The 20,174-nt window shown below is 37.4% G+C and overlaps 3 protein-coding genes across 5 annotated transcripts; all 3 read left to right on the top strand.

The window, feature by feature from the left end:
• Positions 1-237: 237 nt before the first annotated feature.
• Positions 238-2,437, top strand: LOC137824438 (uncharacterized). Its single transcript, XM_068630085.1, has 5 exons — positions 238-461; positions 544-614; positions 718-798; positions 925-968; positions 2,179-2,437. Exons 1-5 carry the CDS (start codon positions 422-424, stop codon positions 2,276-2,278), a joined length of 336 nt encoding a protein of 111 aa, XP_068486186.1. The 5' UTR covers positions 238-421; the 3' UTR covers positions 2,279-2,437.
• A 1,543-nt stretch (positions 2,438-3,980) lies between these two features.
• LOC137824242 (small ribosomal subunit protein uS13m) lies at positions 3,981-5,950 on the top strand. 3 transcript variants are annotated; one of them, XM_068629786.1, is made up of 4 exons: positions 3,981-4,203; positions 4,296-4,529; positions 4,818-4,970; positions 5,730-5,950. In XM_068629786.1, exons 1-3 carry the CDS (start codon positions 4,144-4,146, stop codon positions 4,968-4,970), a joined length of 447 nt encoding a protein of 148 aa, XP_068485887.1. In that variant the 5' UTR covers positions 3,981-4,143; the 3' UTR covers positions 5,730-5,950. The 3 variants fall into 3 exon arrangements, with proteins under 3 accessions (XP_068485887.1, XP_068485886.1, XP_068485885.1); XM_068629785.1 differs by having other exon boundaries at positions 5,314-5,950; XM_068629784.1 differs by lacking the exon at positions 5,730-5,950 and having other exon boundaries at positions 4,818-5,202.
• A 10,070-nt stretch (positions 5,951-16,020) lies between these two features.
• Positions 16,021-17,118, top strand: LOC137825380 (uncharacterized). The gene has a single exon (XM_068631053.1). The coding sequence runs from the start codon at positions 16,021-16,023 to the stop codon at positions 17,116-17,118; it is 1,098 nt and encodes a 365-aa protein (XP_068487154.1).
• Positions 17,119-20,174: the final 3,056 nt, after the last annotated feature.

The raw sequence follows: 20,174 nt of genomic DNA, 5'->3' as shown, positions 1-20,174 counted from the left end.
TGAATAAAATCTTATTATAAGAAGGTATTATGGAAGAAATTAATTTGGGAATTGAGAATAAAATTTGGAGAGTGAATTAAGATAAAAAAAATAAAACAATTATAATAATAAATAATTTAAGAGTTTGGAAACATAAATAAATTTTAAAGTATGAAAGTGGATATATTGAATTTGTTGCATGTCAACTCACCCAGAGGTTAACTTAAATACTTAACTTTTACGATAACATGCCATTTTGTTACTTATCATCATGAAATCATAATAACATAGTCATATTTAAAGTTAACAAAAGCCTTAACTAGAGAGACTAGAAAAAACTAATAAATAAAAAATATAAATAAAATCAAAACTAAAATACTCCTGTATCCATTTAAAAGATAGATTTAAGAAAACGAAAATAACGATTATACTTTGCTTGCGAATGGATCCTCGAGTGTGGCACAAAGTTGCAGCGATTTCAGGTGCAATTCCTTTCTCTCTTTCATAACAATTCATATCCTTTTCTTCACAAACCATAATTCACTGAATCTGAAACATAAACAGGTGTTGCGGCACTTGGATTGGGAACCTACGGTGCTCACGTTTTCAAACCCCAAAACCCTGCTTACAAAGATGTCTCTTTCTACTCTCAACTTTCTCCCAATTCATTTCCACTTCTATTAAATCATAAAGCTTGGTTTTTTTGGTTCCTGTTTAAATTGAATTTTGTATCTGAAGGTTTGGCACACTGCATCGCTTTACCATTTGGTTCACACCGCTGCCTTACTTGCCGCCCCAATTACAAAACACCCCACTGTTGTAAGTTCTCCTTGAGAAATTTTCCTACTTGCTCTTCCCTTGTGAACCCTTTGATTGTTATTGCTATGATCAGTGTTTGTGAAATGAAGACTTCATTTTTTTGACTCACCGTTTTCTTCTTTGCAGTTTGGAGGCCTTCTAACAACTGGGATTTTAGCCTTCTCTGGGACGTAAGCTTTATCTCAAACCTTACTATTTCAATGCCTATTTTTTATTTTACCAGTGATGTCTTCTTTGTGATGCTTATTTTGGGACTAGAGAAAATGTTTTTCGACTTTTATTTTATTTTTCTTTTTGGGAGGGGAGTTGATATGAAAAATTAAATGTGGGCTTAGTGAAAGAGGTTGATCTCAACGTGGGAAGGGAACGCCTGCATAATTTTATGTTAATGATGTAATCAACTATAATTTCTCTTACTGAATCAACGTTTGGGTCCAAACTCTAAAAATATAATCTCTAATTTTGGAGTTAGGGATGCCGAACAATGGAAGGTTAACCCAGTGCTTCGCAAGATGAGCAGGATACCGGTTATCTCTGTAGAATTATGCTAAAATCGTATCATATTCTTGACAATGTTGTGGGATGTGACTAACCTATAATACCTCAACAAAGTTAAATTGTCCACCTAGGTAGAAGGGTGATGTGAGTGTGTTCTAAGATTCTTAAGGCATACCTTTTGAGTGCGGAAAAAAAAGGAAAAGCTAGCAATTTGGGTTTTTGCCTGCCCAAACCGAAGAATGTAGCTGTTTGCAAGCATGTGTAGAGCATTTCAATTCTCCCTATATGTGACCAGTGAGTCCGAGTCAGCCCAAGAAATACACAGATCAGGGTGAGTATTCTGAGTTGATTGAAACCTGGGAAATTCTAACGTCTATACTTCAATATCTTTGGGAGGTAATCCAATTACCTATAATATTTTGGTGATCCAAAATATTGTTTCTGCATCTCCGCACCACAAAGGAGCACAAAGTTCTAGAATTTACATCCCATTGTTTGAAGCAGTTATTTTCAGACTCTGTATCCAATAGCTGTGTTCTTATTTGATTGATTGATATGCTAAGCAGGTTGGATGGTTTTTTAACTTGTTTATTCTTGAGCACAATAACTTATGCCTTGAATTTTTGTTGGCAATCAGAAAACATGATACTGTGGATTTTTTCATGTCTTGTGTCAGATTTTGAAATATGTTGTATCAGATTTTAAGTGAATTGCTGCCATTTTAGAGCTGTTGCATAGAATACGCCCTTTCTCCAATTAATTACGCTGGCCTATAACAATATTTTGTTGCTGCATATTTTTGGTTTGAAATATTGGTAAAAAAGTGTTGGAATGATGAAGGATCACTAAGCTGTATTCATGTTTATGATGTTGAATTTTTAGGTGTTATACTGTCGCACTTCTTGAAGACAGAAAATATTCAACTCTGGCTCCATTTGGTGGCTTTGCGTTTATAGCAGCTTGGGGTAGCTTGTTTTTCTGATGACATTTTGGTTTGTGCTGTTACGGCATCTATCATTAAGTTTATTAAAAAGTAATCTCTGAATCAACAGTTATCAGCCCATATTGTACTTCATATTTGTAAATCTTTTACGTTTGTCTTGCCAATGGTTCATGATCTTGAAATCAGTGTTTCTACCAATGATTTTCTTAACAGATTGAAGATTTTCTGTTGACTGTTGAAGCTAACTCTATGTCCTTAGCTGAAGGGGGGGAAAAAGCACGACCTACATAAATTTAGCTATAAAACATAAATTATAACATTGCTTTCTAAGATTTATGAATAAAACAAGAAAAAAATGATTGTATAGATGTTTGAAAATAGAAAACAGATTGAACATAAAGTGGCTGCTTTGTAATTAAAAAGTGAAAAAAAAAAACAATTAACCGAGTTATTTCTTTCACAAGACTGGAAAATGAATTTAGCTTTTTTCAACACTGACTTTGGGTGCTCTCTGGTGCTGTAGTGGGATGTTCATATGGGTATGCTTGATTATTTCCATAAAGTTTGTGTTTACCAAATGGAAAATAGGCAACATTTTATGTTTATCATTCCGAAGAGAGAAATTAAAAAATGGAATGAAGAGTGCTTTCTAGTTGATCCATCACACCATCCATGTAACATGTTGGGTTGTGATTCAGTTGCATCAACAATAGTGGAAGCACCTAACTATTCTGGGTCTGGTGGATGGTTAGGAATTGCAATATGCTTAGCATTAGAACCTTCAAATATGCAGTCTTCTTCTCAATCACATGTGAGTCTATATTCCATGGGAAATGAGGAAACAGGGGCATGTAAAGCTCCTGGTGGTGAACCTGACTTGATTTTCCCCATAGTATCTAAACATAGCCACTCAGTTCATGAATGCAATGAAGAAAAATGCCTTCTTCAACTGATATTTTATGTCTAAGGCATGGAAGCCAAGTATAAGGAAGTGTGGGTGCAGAGTTATATTTAAGGAAGATATTCAAGAATGGTGCAATTAGAAGCAATCAAGTGGTACCATTACATCAAGACTAACACAAATGATTATTTGTAACAGTTATATTATTTAAGTTTTTTATTTCAGCTAATTTGCCTTGCCTGCCACTAAATTTTTTGAGTTTGGACAACAAATTTTATTGCTGAGAAAGAAAGTTTGTTGAAGACATATTGATAAATTTTATATTTGCATGTTTTGAAGTAGGCTCCAAAATAAGTATGAAAATTCCCAAATCTCATAAAAACGAAGTATAAAATGTAAGACAATAAAGTAGACGAACTCAGTGTATCTTGGACTTGTAGTCTTGAGATGAACTACTTTGTGGTTTCAACTACTGAAGAATAAATATAATATACTTATGCAAAGAAACACATAATTAAAAAATCATTAACTTAAATTAATTTTTATTTTGACTGGTTGATTTACCTGGTCGATTCTCTCGGGTAATATTAAAATTATTTCATAAATATTAAAAACAAAATTATAAGATGTGATTGATTGTTTAATTTTGTTTCTAAAAAAATTATATATATTGATTTTAATATACAAAATATTAAATTATTCTTTGTCCCGTAATTATCCGGTACCATATTTTTTTAGTAATTAAAAAGTATCTTAATTAAAAATTATAAATATTATTAAATTAAATACTCAGAACTGAGATTATTACAATATAATTTCAACAACATATTTAACTTTTTAAAAAAAATTATCATTTTGTTTAGAAATAAAAAAAAAATCAAAGTTTTGATGCTCCATTTGCACCGCTACCACTCACTCCACTGCAGCATCACCTTACTGAAAGAACAAACATAGAATTGGAAAACCTAGTCTCTGTCTCCTTAGTCTCATCTTCAAATCCACCATGTTCGGCTCCGCGCGAATCTTTTCTGACGTCGCTCTCCGCCTCCGCCAAAACCTATCGGTAATTTCTCCTTCGGCTCAATTCGCCTTCGCCTAGGGATTTGTCGAACATTCTAGAGCTTCACGTTGTCCCTTTCTCTTCCGTTTTTGCAGTTTCGATGTGTGCGCGTGCAGAACATCAACATCGGAGGCGGTATGGGAGGCGAGATCCCCGACAACAAGCGTCTGGAGTACGCTCTCCAGCACCTGCACGGAATAGGGCGCTCGAAAGCGCACCACATCGTGTGCGAGCTCGGTGTCGAGAACAAATTCGTCAAGGATCTCAGCAAGAGGGAACTCTATTCAATTCGCGAGTTGCTCTCGAAGTACTTGATCGGAAACGATTTGGTACTTTCTTCCCACCATTTAAACCCCTGTTTGCATAAATTTCTCTGTGTTGATTTGTTAAAAAAAGAAAAGTAAATTGCACCTACTTTTCTCATTGGTTGAAAGCAGTATGTGTATTGGTTTTCAGAGAAGGCGGATGAAGAGCATATATAAAATGTGTAGTGTATAATTCGATTTTAACTTATAAAATAGGTTTAATTTATTTTAACCTTCTTATTTTCTACTTGTATGTGTTTAAGGAGAATTTTTATCTGAATGGGCTTGTTTGTTTTGTTATGTGTGTTTCAGAAAAAGTGTGTTGAGAGAGATGTGATAAGGTTGGTGGGCATTCAGTCCTACAGAGGGATCAGGCATGTGGATAACTTGCCCTGCCGTGGACAGAGGACTCATACGAATGCACGCACCAGGAGGAGCCGGAAAACTTTCTCTGGATCAAGATAGGTACTGCTTGAGAAACAGATGAGTTTGAGATGATGAAATAAGTTTAGAAACTTAGCTGGTTTAAGTGAAATCAATGTTGAGATTTACATGTTCAATATGCCTTTGGCGGGTTTATCTTTTCTTTGCAAGAGCTTTAATGGTCTTATTCTACATTTTGATGTGTTTCTCGTCTTGGTTGATTGGCTAGGGAATATGCTTTTTTTATTTGAAATTTTTTAATCATTTATGCTGATATTGGTTGAAATCACTAATTTATTTTTACCATCTTATTTTCTACTTGTATGTGTTTAAGGAGAATTTTGATCTAAATAGGCTTGTTTGTTTTGTTATGTGTGTGTTTCAGAAAAAGTGTGTTGAGAGAGATGTGGTAAGGTTGGTGAGCATTCAGTGCTACACAGGGATCAGGCATGTGGATAACTTGCCCTGCCGAGGAAATAGATGAGTTTGAGATGATGAAATAAGTTTAGAGACTTAGCTGGTTTAAGTGAAATCAATGTTGAGACATGTTCAATATGCTTTTGGCGGGTTTATCTTTTCTTTGCAAGAGCTTTACTGGTCTTATTCTACATTTTGATGTGTTTCTTGTCTTGGTTGATTGGCTAGGTAATGTGCTTTTTTTATTTGAAAATTTCTAATCATTGATGCTGGTATTGGTTGAAATCACTAATTTATTTTTACCTTCTTATTTTCTACCTGTATGTGTTTAAGGAGAATTTTTATCTAAATAGGCTTGTTTGGTTTGTTATGTGTGTGTTTCAGAAAAAGTGTGTTGAGAGAGATGTGGTAAGGTTGGGGTGGGCATTCAGTGCTACAGAGGGATCTGGCATGTGAATAACTTGCCCTGCCGTTGAAATAGATGAGTTTGAGATGATGAAATAAGTTTAGAGACTTAGCTGGTTTAAGTGAAATCAATGTTGAGATTTACATGTCTCTTAGTGAGTACCTGCCAATTAATACTATTATTTCAGTACTTTTCTCTAGCTTGTTTGTGGCTATTGGCACAGTATCTCTTTTTCTTCCTCATCTGCAGCTGCAGCTATCAATTATTTTTCCAATTTTCCCTTCCAAAAATACTTTGATGGAAGGTAGTAATAGGATTTGACCTCTAAAATACCCATTTTAATGAATCAATTTTTAAAAATGGGAAATATTTGAGTAATATTTTAATTTGGTTTATTTCCATCTTTTCTTCTTGCCTTTTTTTTTTATCTTATTAGGACTTAGGATTTTACTGATAATTTATTGTAATATTTATTTTCGGGTAATATTATATAAAATTATTAGTAACATTATATAAAATGGAAAGGACAGTCTAATTTACAACGAGAAAGATGTTATAATTTATAAAAACAAGAAAAATACAAATAGTAAAGAATAAGATATCATTAAGGATATGTTATGAGTAAATTACGATAAAAAAGAGGGTATATTAAATGCTAGTGAATAGTTTGTATAATTGATTTCATTAAACATATAGAAGTTAAATTTTGGCAAAATCTATTTCTTAATTTCCTTCTCACTTAAGTAGTCCAAATCCTAAAACAATAAAAATGTACTTCTAAATTACAAGGTTTCTAATTCTAAATATGTTAAAGGTTTAATAACTCTTTTTTTTTTACTTTTATGATTATTTTCTTAATTTTGTCTCACTATTTTAACCGTTCTCAATTTGGTACTATTTTTTTAAAAAAATAACTCAATATAATATCTTTTGTCAAATTGATGGCAATAACGTTATAAGAAAAACACATAAATAACAAATGATATGTCTTCAATCAAAGTTTACTTATTATGGAAGTGAAACATTAAACATAGAATCAATACCACTTACTGTAGTAACATTGTCAACAATAATTTAATAGAAAAAATCACATTGACTTAATTATTTTAAAAACCTGATCAAATAAAATATTAAAAATAATGGAACAAAATAGAAAAAATAATCATAATAAAGGGACTATAAAAGTTATTAAACTAATTTTAAAGACCTAATAAGAACAATCCCGTGGTGGATGCACTCTATGAGAGGTTCATTTAGCAAGTCCATTAAGTCAATCTTAACATCCATCTTTTTTTCCAAATTTTGTAACTATTTATGAAACTTTGCAAGTTTTCTCCCACACCAACCAACTTGTGCAAGAAACTATATATTTATGAATGGTTCACAATGGGTGATTGATAAACTCAACAAACATTTACAATGATAAACTCTAAATCGTTTTGATAACTTATTATAAAATGAATTAAGATGAACAAAAGAGGAAAAAAAAAAGACAAAAGATATGAGATTTAATATTTCTTTAATTTTTTTTCTTACTTAGATCAAAGCAAAAAGCATGAATATATGGTTTCCCGAGGCGTGAGTAATAACTATCCATAAGGACTTATCCGCGGTGTATTGCGCAAGTTCTCCAGGATACAACAGGAACTTTGCGGAAATTTTTTAGGATCAGAACTAGCAAGTTTCTCTTTAAAAGAGTAATACCCAAATAGAACCCAGAAATATTATAATAATAAAATAATGAGGAGAGAGAAATTGAAAAGGAAAAATGGAGAAGGAAGAAGATGGTGAACGGAGGGTTTGAAGAAGATGAAAATGTGAGTGTGTGAGATGCGTTTTCTGAAACAAATGGGATGCAATATTTATAGATGGAGAAAACACACTGTCGCATCTTCAAACCCTAAAGGAGCGATCATGGCCGCCAGAGATGGAGGAAGACCCGCGGGAATGGAGGAGCCAACCACCCACGAATCTCGCAACGTTTTCAAGATTCCACACGACCAGCAGAGCAAAGGCGTGAGTGTTCCCAGTCGTGCGGCTACGATTCATGATGGAAGGGGCAACGTCACGCGATAACCTCGGAGTAGATCCAGTCTTCGTCGAACCTCCGCGATCTCCTCCAACGTCACTGAAGAATTTTAGGGTTTTACCACATACTCTGTTTTCAGTTTCACACACTCTGTTTTTCGTTTTTATTTTTCTATATTAGGTTCTGTTTTACAACAATCCCCCACATATTGCAAAAGATAAAACATAGAAATATTGAAAGAAAAGATTATGGGTTCATCTAGGATGTAATGCATCAGATCTAGTATAGCAAGCTATATGAACCAGTCTTAGATTGATGAACGTAACACATAGTGTAGTTGGTATAGTGGTATAGCAAGCTATATGAACTAAGACATTTAGTATGTGTTAGAGGTTTATCAATCACAATACACCCTCATATTACTTGCTATTGTCGTTGTGTTGCGTTACTAGGCCATGCGCGTGCCCGATATTCATGAGTGCTATAGAAATCTTGTTAAGATCTCATGCAAGCGGCCTCATTTGACACTCATATAGGTGATTTCATCAAATGTATGCTGCAAATCATACACCACCCATAAGGGATATGAATATCATTAAAACTTTGTAAATCATTAAAACTCCTTTACCTCTGAATTTTAACCACAAAGTTTATCCTCTCGATTATGCAGTATCTAACACTTTCACACACCATAGGAATGGACAAAATTGATTTAAAATCAATATTAGTGCTAGCAGAACTAACAAGTGACTTATTTTTACCCATATGAACCTTATTCATGGGATCTCCAATCACAAAGGTTGGGTTTCCATCACTTGTTTGTTTGCAAGTGGCTTAAGTCCCATTCCCCTCGATGTTTCTAAAATCATTTTTCTCCCTAGGGGTTTTGTTAGAGGATCTGCCAAATTCCGTTCTGACTTGACATAGTCAATAGAAATCGTTCCACTCTTTAACAGTTGTTTCACCAAATTATGTCTCAATTGTATATGTCTATTCTTTCCATTGTAGCTTTTATTTTTAGCTATAGCTATTGCCGATTGGCAATCACAATGCATTGATACAAATGGGGTTGGTTTCATTCCTAAAGGAATGTTTGCTAAGAAGTTTTTCAACCACTCGGCTTCACTACCAGCCATTTCTAGAGCAACAAACTCAGATTCCATTGTTGATCTTGCAATAATAGTTTGCCTGGCTAACCTCCATGTAACTGCACCACCCCCAAGTGTAAATACATAACCACAAGTGGACTTTGTCTCATCTGAATCAGAGATCCAGTTAGCATCACTGTACCCTTCTAGCACAACGGGAAATCCACTATATTCAATGGCATAATCCATTGTACCTCTCAAGTATTTCATGAGTCTCACAAGTGCATCCCAATGATCCTGACTAGGACATTGAGTGTATCTACTCAATCTACCTACTGCATAAGCAATATCTGGTCTAGAAAAGTTCATTAAATGCAATAAGCTCCCAATTATCTGGGCATACTGAGTTTGAGAAATATATTATCCTCTGTTCTTCTTTAATTTAGAGTTAGCATCATAAAGGGTACTCATTGACTTAAAATCATAGTAACCAAACTTCTTTAGAAGTTTCTTAGTGTATTTTTCTTGGGATAGTAATATACTATCTCCCTTCCTTATGATTTTAACTCCTAGAATCACATTTGCTTCACCTATGTCTTTCATCTCAAACTTAGATCCAAGAAACAATTTTGTTTGAAAAACTATATCATTGCATGTACCAAAGATTAGCATGTCATCCACATACAAACATATAATGACATATTCACCATTTTCAGATCTAGAATACACACATTTATCAGCATCATTGGTAGAAAAACCTTCACAAAGTAAAACATTATCAAGTTTTTCATGCCATTGTTTTGGTGCTTGTTTCAAACCATACAAAGATTTTAAAAGTTTGCATACTTTTTCCTTTTGACCTGGAACTACACATCCTTTAGGTTGAGTCATATAAATTTCTTCTTCTAATTCACCATTCAGAAAAGTTGTTTTAACATCCATTTGGTGAATTACTAACTTATGGATAGATTCTAAGGCTAGCAACACACGGATAAAGGAAATCCTAGTAACAGGTGCAAAAGTATCAAAGTAATCTATGTTATGTTTTTTAGTAAACCCTTTAGCTACTAATCTTGCCTTATATATGGATCCATCAGGATGATACTTCTTCTTAAAGATCCACTTACAACCAATAGGTTTTTCTCCTTTAGGCAGATCTACTAAGGTCCACGTATTATTTTTCTTAATTGAATCAAGCTCAGTTTTAATGGCGTTATCCCAATGTTTAACATCAGGAGCACTAGTAGCTTTTAAAAAACTTATTGGATCATTCTCAACTAGATAAGTATAAAAGTCATCTCCAAAAGATGTTTCCTTTCTCTGTCTTTTACTTCTCCTAACATCCTCACTCAAGGTATCACTAGCACTATCTATAGGTTGTTCAGATGTACCATTACTCTTTAGCGCAAAGATGTGTTAAAAGAACTCAGCGTTTTTCGTCTCTACTATAGTGTTACGTTCAATTATATCACTATTAAGAACTAGAAACCTATAGGCAACACTATGTTCTGCATATCCTAAGAACATACAATCAGATGTTTTAGAGCCTATTTTCCTTTTCTTAGGATCAGGTAACATCACTTTAGCTAAACACCTCCACACTCTTAGGTATTTCAGATTAGGTTGATAACCTTTCCATAACTCATAGGGTGTTTTACCAGTTTTCCTATGTGGTATCCTATTTTGTAAAAAACACGCAGTAAGCAGAGATTCACCCCATAAATTATCAGGAGCATTAGAACTAATAAGCATGGCATTCATCATTTCTTTAAGAGTCCTATTTTTCCTTTCAGCTACTCCATTAGACTTAGGTGAATACGGTGGGGTTACTTCATGAATAATACCTTCTTTTACACAATAATCATTAAATAAAACATATTCACCACCTCTATCTGATTTAATTCTTTTAATTTTCTTATTCAATTGATTTTCTACTTCCGCTTTATAAGTTAAGAACATGCCAAAAGCTTCATCCTTATGTTTAATTAAATACACTTTGGTGTATCTAGAAAAATCATCTATAAAAGTTACAAAATAATTTTTACCACTTCTAGACATGGTTTGTTTTAAATCAGCAAGGTCGGTATGAATTAAACCAAGAATTTCAGTTTGACGTTCTACAGAGTGACATGTTTTCTTCGTTATTTTAGATTCTACGCATACATCACATTTACTACTTTGTTTGTCATTCATGTTGATTAATCCTAATCATTGCAATTTTATAACATACGAAGAATTCACATGTCCTAATCTAGCATGTCATATATCATGAGTCAACAATATAAGCAGAAAATTCAGATTCATTCATAATTTCATAAATGTTTAATACAAAAAGGCCTTGATCACAATATCCCTTTCCCACAAAAACATTGTTTTTTGTCATAACAATCTTGTCAGATTCAAATGACACTTTAACCCCAACTTTGCTTAGCAATGCCACAGAGACCAAATTAACTCTAATTGATGGCACATGTAGCACATCATTCAAAGCTAGAGTTTTACCAAATGTGAGCTTCAGAAGAACTTTTCCTTTTCCTAGGACAGGAGTTGTCCTGGAGTCACCGAGATATACTTGTTCTTCTCCATCCCCCACACTTGTGTAGGAGGTAAACACATTTCTATTTGCACAGGTGTGTATGGTAGCCCCATAGTCTACCACCCATTTGCTCACATTTGTCACAAGGTTTACTTGTGAAACGACTGCCACAATAGTATTTTCCCCTTCGGGTAGATTTGCCTTAGGAGGATCGTCGTTTTTGGCCCTATGTCTGCACTGAGGTGTATGATGACCTAGCTTTCCACAGACAAAGCAATTACTCTTTTTCTTGAAAGTGGGGTTAGTTCCACTGGGACAAGAGAATTTGATATATTTCTTTTTATGATCAAATTTTTCTCATACCTTTTTTGAGCTAGTTTGTCTTCTACCACGTTTGCTTTGGCAGACAAACTTTTGGCCTTTGCAACAGCGCAATCCTTCCTGTTTGTGTCTTCGATGATGATGTCGGTGATCAGATTTGATAGTGACTTCTGTTTTTGTTTATGCTTCAGTTGTTGTTTGTAATCCGTCCAAGATTGCGGAAGCTTTTCGATCAAGAGTTTGGACACGAATTCATTCGGCAAGGTTATGCTTTCAGTTTTGATATCTTCAATCAGCTTGTGATATTCGTTTATTTGGATTTTGATGTCTTTGCCTTCGATCATCTCCCAGCGGTAGTAGTTTGCAATTACGAACCTTTGTCTGACAATGTCTTCGACAGTATATTTGAGGATAAGAGAATCCCAAATATCTTTCGCATTCTTATAAGAAGTAAAAACATCGAACAGATCATTAGATAACACACTGAGTAAAGTGTGACGACATATCTTATTTGCATGGATCCAATCGTCAACTTGTTTCACAATCGTGGTTGAGTCGAGTTTGGAAGTTGTAAGTACAAGAGGAACTCCGTACATGTCCAATAAGGTGAACACGCGTCCTTGCCAACGTCAAAAATTCTGATCAGTGAAGACTTCAATTTTTTAGACATCTGGAAATGGTTTCGCAAAAATGGTTTGCGTTGCGGAAACAACATTTAGTGTTCCCTGAGCAACGTTGTTGTTGTCGTTCGTATTTTCAGCCATAAGTCCTTACGATTGTAGTTAAAAATTGGCTTTAAAACGAACAAAATTGGTATGCCGAGGCGTGAGTAATCACTGTCCGTAAGAACTTATCTACGGTGTATTGCGCAAGTTCCCCAGGATACAACAGGAACTTCCCGGAGATTTTCGAGGATCAAAACTAGCAAGTTTCTCTTTAAAATAATAATACCCAAATAGAACCCAGAAATATTATAATAATAAAATAATGAGGAGAGAGAAATTGAAAAGGAAAAATGGAGAAGGAAGAAGATGGTGAATGGAGGGTTTGAAGAAGATGAAGAGGTGAGTGTGTGAGATGCGTTTTCGGAAGCAAATGGGATGCAATATTTATATATGGAGAAAACACACTATCGCATCTTCAAACCCTAAAGGAGCGGTCATGGCCGCCAGAGATGGAGGAAGACCCGCGGGAATGGAGGAGCCAACCACCCACGAATCTCGCAACGTTCTCCAACGTTCTCAAGATTCCACACAACCAGCAGAGCGAAGGTGTGAGCGTTCCCAGTCGTGCGGCTACGATTCAGGGTGGAAGGGGCAACGTCGCGCGATAACCTCAGAGTATATCCAGTCTTCGCCGAACCTCCGCGATCTCCTCCAACGTCACTGAAGAATTTTAGGGTTTTACCACATACTCTGTTTTTCGTTTCACACACTCTGTTTTTCGTTTTTATTTTGCTATATTAGGTTCTGTTTTACAACATATATATCACTACGTACACTTATTCTAAGTTTAGTTAAAGAGAAAAAATGTAAAACAAAGAACCAAAAATATTATAATAAAAAAAAACAAAATAAAACTAATACATTTATAAATAAAAACAACTAAAAATTAAAAAAAAAATTTAATATTAATATTTTTTAAGTCTTGTATCTATATAATTTGTTGTAATACCAATAATGACACGAAGACACGAAAAGATGCTCTTACCAATATGCTCCAAAAGAAAACGTCTTAAATATAATGTTATCATCATGTGAATCAAACTTTGTGTTGGGTCAAATTCACTGTTTAATAAGTGCACACAAGGGATGGAATAGGTTATGTTATGTTCCTCTATTCTCGTTTTTCACTTTCCCTTTTCTATAGTGGTCTTATATCTTTCCCACGGAAAATCTCTATCTCTTCAACTACACTCTTACTAGAAAAAGTTCTTTTCTTCAAACTAATTACAAAACTGGTGCTGTTTTTGGCTACATCACCATAGAAATAGCCGATATTTCTATGAAAAGTGATTTTTTTATTTAAAAGTTACGGTGATAAATTAATTTTAATTTATGAAAATATTTATTCATTTTCTGTTAAAAATTACACTTTACCGTATTTCAGCTAGATGCCTATGATATGCTGCGACCATTGTAGTAATAACCGTCTACTGGTATTAGTCAATAATTATAATATAGTTTTTATTTTAGTTATAGATTTATTATCATTCATTCCACTTTCATAAAGTGAGTTTCTAAATAATAGATATAAAACTCTCGAAAGAAGAAAAAAAAGTTATTGACATAACACTTGATGAAAAACTGAAATTCATATACTGTAGGGATTAAAATGTATAAGAAAATTGTAAGAAAAAAAATATTTCTTATTCTCTTGTGTATTTAGCATAGTAGACAAAATGTGATGTTACAGTACTATGAGAGTGACAGAATCCGAAACCAGAAGATGACATGTAGATGTTGTTGTCAAAAGGATCCCAATTTGATGTGTTTAGCAGTATACGTGCTCTAACTGGACTCAGAAGAAGGAAGCATGGTAGAAGACAATGGCCATAATGAATGTTCAGAAATTGGAATCTATGAATCACTGTTAGGAAGAACAGAGCATGTGACTTAGAGCTAAAAGACAAATTAGGGTTGCAGGTGGAGAGAGAAACCGACTTCTGTAACAGAGCTTCTGCACTGCTTGAAGCTACCAGGTGGCGCACCACCCACTCTATTTCTCCATTTTTTATGGAACAACCCTTTTTCCTAGGTTGTTTACACTCTTTCTAGTTATGTAATAATGTTCAAAAAATAACTGTTATATATTTTGATAATGTTGTTATTTACATGATAAACAGAGGACACGTGATTAATAAATTTATAAGATGAAAAATATTCTTGCACAAGATCGAAATCATCTTCATGAGATATATCATATTCAATTTCCTGTTTCTTATTATTTATAAAGAAGAAAGAAACTAGAGTGTTATATTCAAATAAAAAAAAGGTACTCTTTTAAAGAGTAAGGAGAAGATCTATTCAACAAATTATCATTTAAAATTAATTTAATCGCTCTTATATAACTTTTTTTACATTTAAATTAAAAAAACTACTTTGTTTGGAAAGTTCTTGGAAAATAAAATATTAAATATTTATAGCGAAATTGATAATTATTTTACGTAAAGTAGCATATATGCATAGAATACATGATATTTAGTCACGTGGGTTTACGTTGGCTGACCCAAACAAGGACATATAGGAAAAAGTATATATAGAAGAAGGTGCAGTTTTAGGTTATCTGAGTCCTACTTTGATGTGAAGAATCTCATCTATGATTTATGCCTAATTTTTCTTTTCCACACCTCTCCTTCTAAAAATAGTTGCTACGATAAGATACCCATTTCAGTGTAGTTCTTAGCCCAAATATATTGTAACTATTTGTACACTCACAATACTTACTTCTAATATCTTCATACGGATTTTTTAAAAGATTTCTCAACATTATTTTGCCATATGTGGAAAACGTGAATAACACCAACAATATTTGAGATATTTCTGGCTCTAAAATAATCAAAATCACCAACACTAGTAGTATGTGGAAAACGTGAATAACACCAACAACCAAAAATCCTCTAACCTAAAAACTCAACAAGAATTTTGCATATAAGTTCTATTTATAAACCCCACAAAATAACTATATCGCGTTATTTCTTCCTTAAGAATTTCGACATATTCTTGTTGTGGAGACATTTCTTTTGAAGAATATGAATTCCTCTAATTTAAGTTCAATTTTAAGTAGATTCTGATCAAGTTCTTGTACTACCAGATGGCCGTAAGGCCGACTAGACCGGATAGACGACAAAACCGACTAGACGACAACAGGCGAAGCTAAACGCGTAATTAAGCATAAACAACCCAACTTAAATGATAAGCACGGTTAAGGCTCAATTGGGCCTTCGTTTGGACCCTAAAGCAGGCCCACAGCGGCCATAGCCCACCTAGAGCAGTATAAATAGCAGAAGAGGCACATCACCCAAGGTAACTATTCACTCCCCACTCTTCTGGTACTTAGCTCTCGGTCTGACTTGATCGTCGGAGTGTCTTCGCAGGTACTCCCCCCATCGTGTCCAAGCCGAAGATCCAGCTGGAGGAAGACCAACCGGAAGACCGACAAGACGAGAAGAACAACACAAGACATCATCAGAAGAAGTGTTCTGCAGGGTCAGATCTTGTAGGAACATTTTGGCGCCCACCGTGGGGCCGAGAAGACTAACCCCACGAATTATCCGCATGGTGACTACGAGGAACATGACGGGTAACGACAGGAATGCACACGAAGAAACCAGCCGTCCAGACCCTATGACGTTAATCTTGAAGATGCAGCAGGAAATGGAAGCTTTGAGGAAGGAGAATGCTCAGATGAAAGAAAAGCTTGCTAAGAAGCCGGAAATACCGGAAGCTATGGATAATATCCCCTCAAGAGATCATGCGAACACGGATACACATGAGGCCGGGAGCTCGTATCAAGAAAACGTAAGGCCGACCTCAAATAATGCGCTAAACACGGCGCCTAGAAGAAGCCCCTTCACTGAAACCATCCTTGAAGTCCCCTTGCCGGGAACCTGGAACAACCCCACGTTGGACAAGTATGATGGGTCCACGGATCCGGATGAGCATGTAAATGCGTACCTGACACAGGTCGGCTTGCATACGGCGGAAGACGCGTTGTGGTGCCGAATATTCCCCACCTCACTTAAGGGGGCAGCCTTGAGCTGGTTTACTCGACTGCCAGCTCAATCCATAGATTGCTTCGACACACTTACGGCTAAGTTTGGAGCACAGTTCACTACCAGCCGACCACACCACCTCACCTCGATCGCCTTAGTGAATATTCGGCAAGAGAAGTCGGAGACCTTGAGGGCCTTCATGAACAGATTCAGCAAAACAGCGTTAGACATACGAAACCTAAGTCCCGAAGTGGCGATGCACCACATGGTGACTGCGCTGAAGCCGGGACCATTCTCGGACAGTTTATGCATGCAACCGGCCGCAACATTGGATGAGTTGCGCCAAAGAGCCACCAAATACATGCAGCTGGAGGAATTGAAAGAGTTTCGGAGTAGAGCTCAAGCGCCCGACGAACCTGAGAGGAGGAGAGACAGAAGCAGGCCAACACATTTTGGGAAACCCAGAGACTTACCCAGGGGACCACGTTTCAACCGTTACACCCCCTTGACTGCCGAAAGTTCAAAGGTCTTAGAGGAAGCTCTCAATGCAGATCTCCTGAAGGCACTAAGCAGGACTCCTACTCCGTTGAGTGCCGACCAAACCAAGCATTGTCGATACCACCGCAATTTTGGGCACACAACGGAAGATTGTTGGGCACTGAAGGATAAAATTGAATAGCTCATCCAAGCTGGTCATCTGCGACGCTTTGTCCAGACAAGCCGAGAGGAGAGGAAAAACGAAGTTGATCTGGAAAAGAGAGAAGGGCGTAGGGACACGCAGGCAAACGAGCAGAGAGGTCGAAGAGGCCGGGACGGCCGAGAAGGACGAGGAGCAAGAGATCATCGAAGAACCATGCCGGTACGGGGAGTCATAAACACAATCGCCGGAGGTTTCGCGGGAGGAGGAACTACATCATCCTCCCGAAAAAGACACCTCCGGGCGGTCAGTTCGGTGTGCTCCATCAGCAGAAGCAACAGGAGAAGCCTGCCTCCCATGCTTTTCACGGATTCGGACTTCAGAAACATAAACCCGAAGCACGATGACCCTATGGTAGTCACCATCGAGGTAGCCAACTTTGTCATCATGAAAACTCTGATAGATCAAGGGAGCTCTGTGGATATCTTGTATTGGAAGACCTTCCGAAAGATGGGCATATCTGACGACGACATTGTCCAGTATGATGAACAAATCATTGGCTTCGCGGGGCAGAGAGTCAACACCAGAGGATACATTGACCTGGACACCAAATTTGGAGAAGGAAATCGAGACTGTCGGACGATCAAAATCAGATACCTGCTTGTCGACGCCGAAACGTCTTACAATATTTTGATCGGGCGATCCTCTCTCAACAAATTGGGAGCTATAGTCTCGACACCTCACCTGGCCATGAAGTTCCCAGCCGACAACCCGAGTAGGGGCCGAGAGGTGGTCACTCTCCATGCCGACCAAAAAACTGCTAGAGAATGTTACGCGGCAAGTTTGAAGATTCTGCCACCGCGAACACCCACCCGGAGGGCCGAGGTTCATCATATATCCTTGAGTAATGACTTGGATCCAAGACCTAATGACGAACCCCAAGTGGAACCCAAGGAAGAGGTGGTGCCGTGCCGAGTGGGCCGAGCAGGTCAGAATACACGTTTGGGATCAACCTTAGGAGAAGAGGGAAAGAACATTATCACAGCTGTCCTATACAAAAACACAGACTTGTTCGCATGGTCGGCAGCCGACATGCCGGGAATAGATCCTCGCATAATCTCGCACAAACTATCAGTCTGTAAGGAGGCTAGGCCGGTAGCCCAGAAGAAGAGAAAGTTCGTGGGAGAAAAAGGACGGATAGTCGAAGAGGAAACCAGGAAACTACTGGATGCTAGGTTTATCCGAGAAGTGCATTACACCACGTGGTTGGCAAACATCGTCCTGGTGCAGAAGAACAATGGAAAGTGGCGAATGTGTACTGATTACACCCATCTTAATAGGGCATGTCCAAAAGATGCATATCCATTGTCAAGCATTGACCGGCTGGTAGATGGCGCAGCCGGTCACAAAGTGTTAAGTTTTCTTGATGCATACTCTGGGTACAACCAAATACGCATGAATCCGGCAGACCGAGAGAAGACAGCCTTCATTACCGACAAAGCCAATTTTTGCTATGAGGTCATGCCTTTCGGCCTCAAGAATGCTGGAGCCACCTATCAGAGGCTCATGGACCAGATGTTCCGAGATCAGATAGGAAGGACCATGGAAGTATATGTTGACGACATAATTGTAAAATCCGATAGCGTGGAACAACACGCCAACGACTTGGCCGAGGTCTTCCAGCAGATAAGAAAGTATAACATGCGCCTTAACCCAGAGAAATGCGTATTTGGAGTTGAAGGAGGCAAGTTCCTAGGTTTTATGCTGACAAGCCGAGGAATCAAGGCGAATCCGGACAAGTGTCGGGCCTTGGAAACCATGAGAAGCCCGGAAAACCTGAAAGAAGTTCAGCGGCTGGTGGGAAGACTGACGTCCTTGTCCAGATTTATGCCTAGATTAGCGGATAAGATCAGACCAATCTTGAGGCTCATGAAGAAAGCAGAGAAGTTCACATGGAGTGAAGGTTGCGAAGAAGCTTTTCAAACGGTAAAAAAGGCGTTGGCCGAACCGCCTATTCTAAGCAAACCCGTCCATGGGATCCCTCTACTGGTCTACCTGGCCGTGTCGCCGGAAGCCGTAAGTGCCGCCATAGTACAAGGCACGACAGAACAAAAACCAGTCTACTTCATTAGCCGAGTACTACAGGATGCGGAAACCCGGTATCAAATGATCGAGAAGGTAGCTCTAGCCCTCGTCCATGCCTCCAGAAGGCTACGACAATATTTCCAAAGTCACGAGGTTATAGTGCGAACCGACTTCCCCATCAATAAGATTTTGCAAAAACCCGAGTTGGCCGGAAGAATGATTGGCTGGTCAGTCGAGTTGTCCGAATTCAGCATTAAATACGAACCACAAGGACCTATCAAGTCCCAATGCTTGGCAGACTTCACTTCAGAGTTACAGCAATGCCAAGAACCTGAAACCATATGGGTCTTGCATGTCGATGGCTCCTCAAGTAAGAAGGGTGGGGGAGCCGGAATTGTTCTGGAAGGGCCAAAAAATATACAGATTGAGCAATCGTTGCGTTTTGGTTTCCCTACTTCGAACAATCAAGCAGAATATGAAGCGCTCATAGCCGGACTGTTGCTGGCAAAAGATGTGGGAGCTCAGAAAGTGGAATGTCATACGGACTCACAACTCATGGTCGAGCATGTCAATGGGAACTACCAAATCAAAGATCCTCTGCTCCTGAAATACTACCACAGAGTGGTTAACATCATCAGTCAGTTTCAAAACGTCAAGATAAATCATGTGAAACGACAAGAAAACCTGAGGGCCGACACCCTGTCCAAACTGGCAACCGCTAGGACGAAAGGCCGACACGCCTCTGTCATTCAACAGATCTTATCGGCTCCGTCGGTCCCCATCGGGGAATGCATGGTCACCGAAAAGGGAGAAGACGACTGGGTGTCCGACATGAAGAAAGCTGTCAAGGACCGTGAAGAAGGGAAGGACGGCCATGACTTACACCTATCCAGGAAAGCGTCACGGTTTGTTATAATAGGAGAAGACTTATACAAGCAAGGATTCTCAACCCCTTTACTCAAATGTGTGTCGAAAGTAGAAGCCGAATATATTCTGCAAGAATTACACCAAGG

This window comes from Phaseolus vulgaris, chromosome 8 (genome assembly GCF_000499845.2).
Source record: "Phaseolus vulgaris cultivar G19833 chromosome 8, P. vulgaris v2.0, whole genome shotgun sequence".
Lineage (NCBI taxonomy): Eukaryota > Viridiplantae > Streptophyta > Magnoliopsida > Fabales > Fabaceae > Phaseolus > Phaseolus vulgaris.
Note: the sequence above shows the minus strand (reverse complement) of the source record. Positions and strands in the feature narration are given on the sequence as shown.

Coding starts and splice junctions, on each gene's coding strand:
- LOC137824438 (XM_068630085.1), top strand. CDS start 422: ATGGATCCTCGAGTGTGGCACAAAGTTGCAGCGATTTCAG. Junction 462..543: donor CAAAGTTGCAGCGATTTCAG/GTGCAATTCCTT, acceptor AAACATAAACAG/GTGTTGCGGCACTTGGATTG. Junction 615..717: donor AAAACCCTGCTTACAAAGAT/GTCTCTTTCTAC, acceptor TTGTATCTGAAG/GTTTGGCACACTGCATCGCT.
- LOC137824242 (XM_068629786.1), top strand. CDS start 4,144: ATGTTCGGCTCCGCGCGAATCTTTTCTGACGTCGCTCTCCGCCTCCGC. Junction 4,204..4,295: donor GCCTCCGCCAAAACCTATCG/GTAATTTCTCCT, acceptor CCGTTTTTGCAG/TTTCGATGTGTGCGCGTGCA. Junction 4,530..4,817: donor ACTTGATCGGAAACGATTTG/GTACTTTCTTCC, acceptor TGTGTGTTTCAG/AAAAAGTGTGTTGAGAGAGA.
- LOC137825380 (XM_068631053.1), top strand. CDS start 16,021: ATGACGGGTAACGACAGGAATGCACACGAAGAAACCAGCCGTCCAGAC.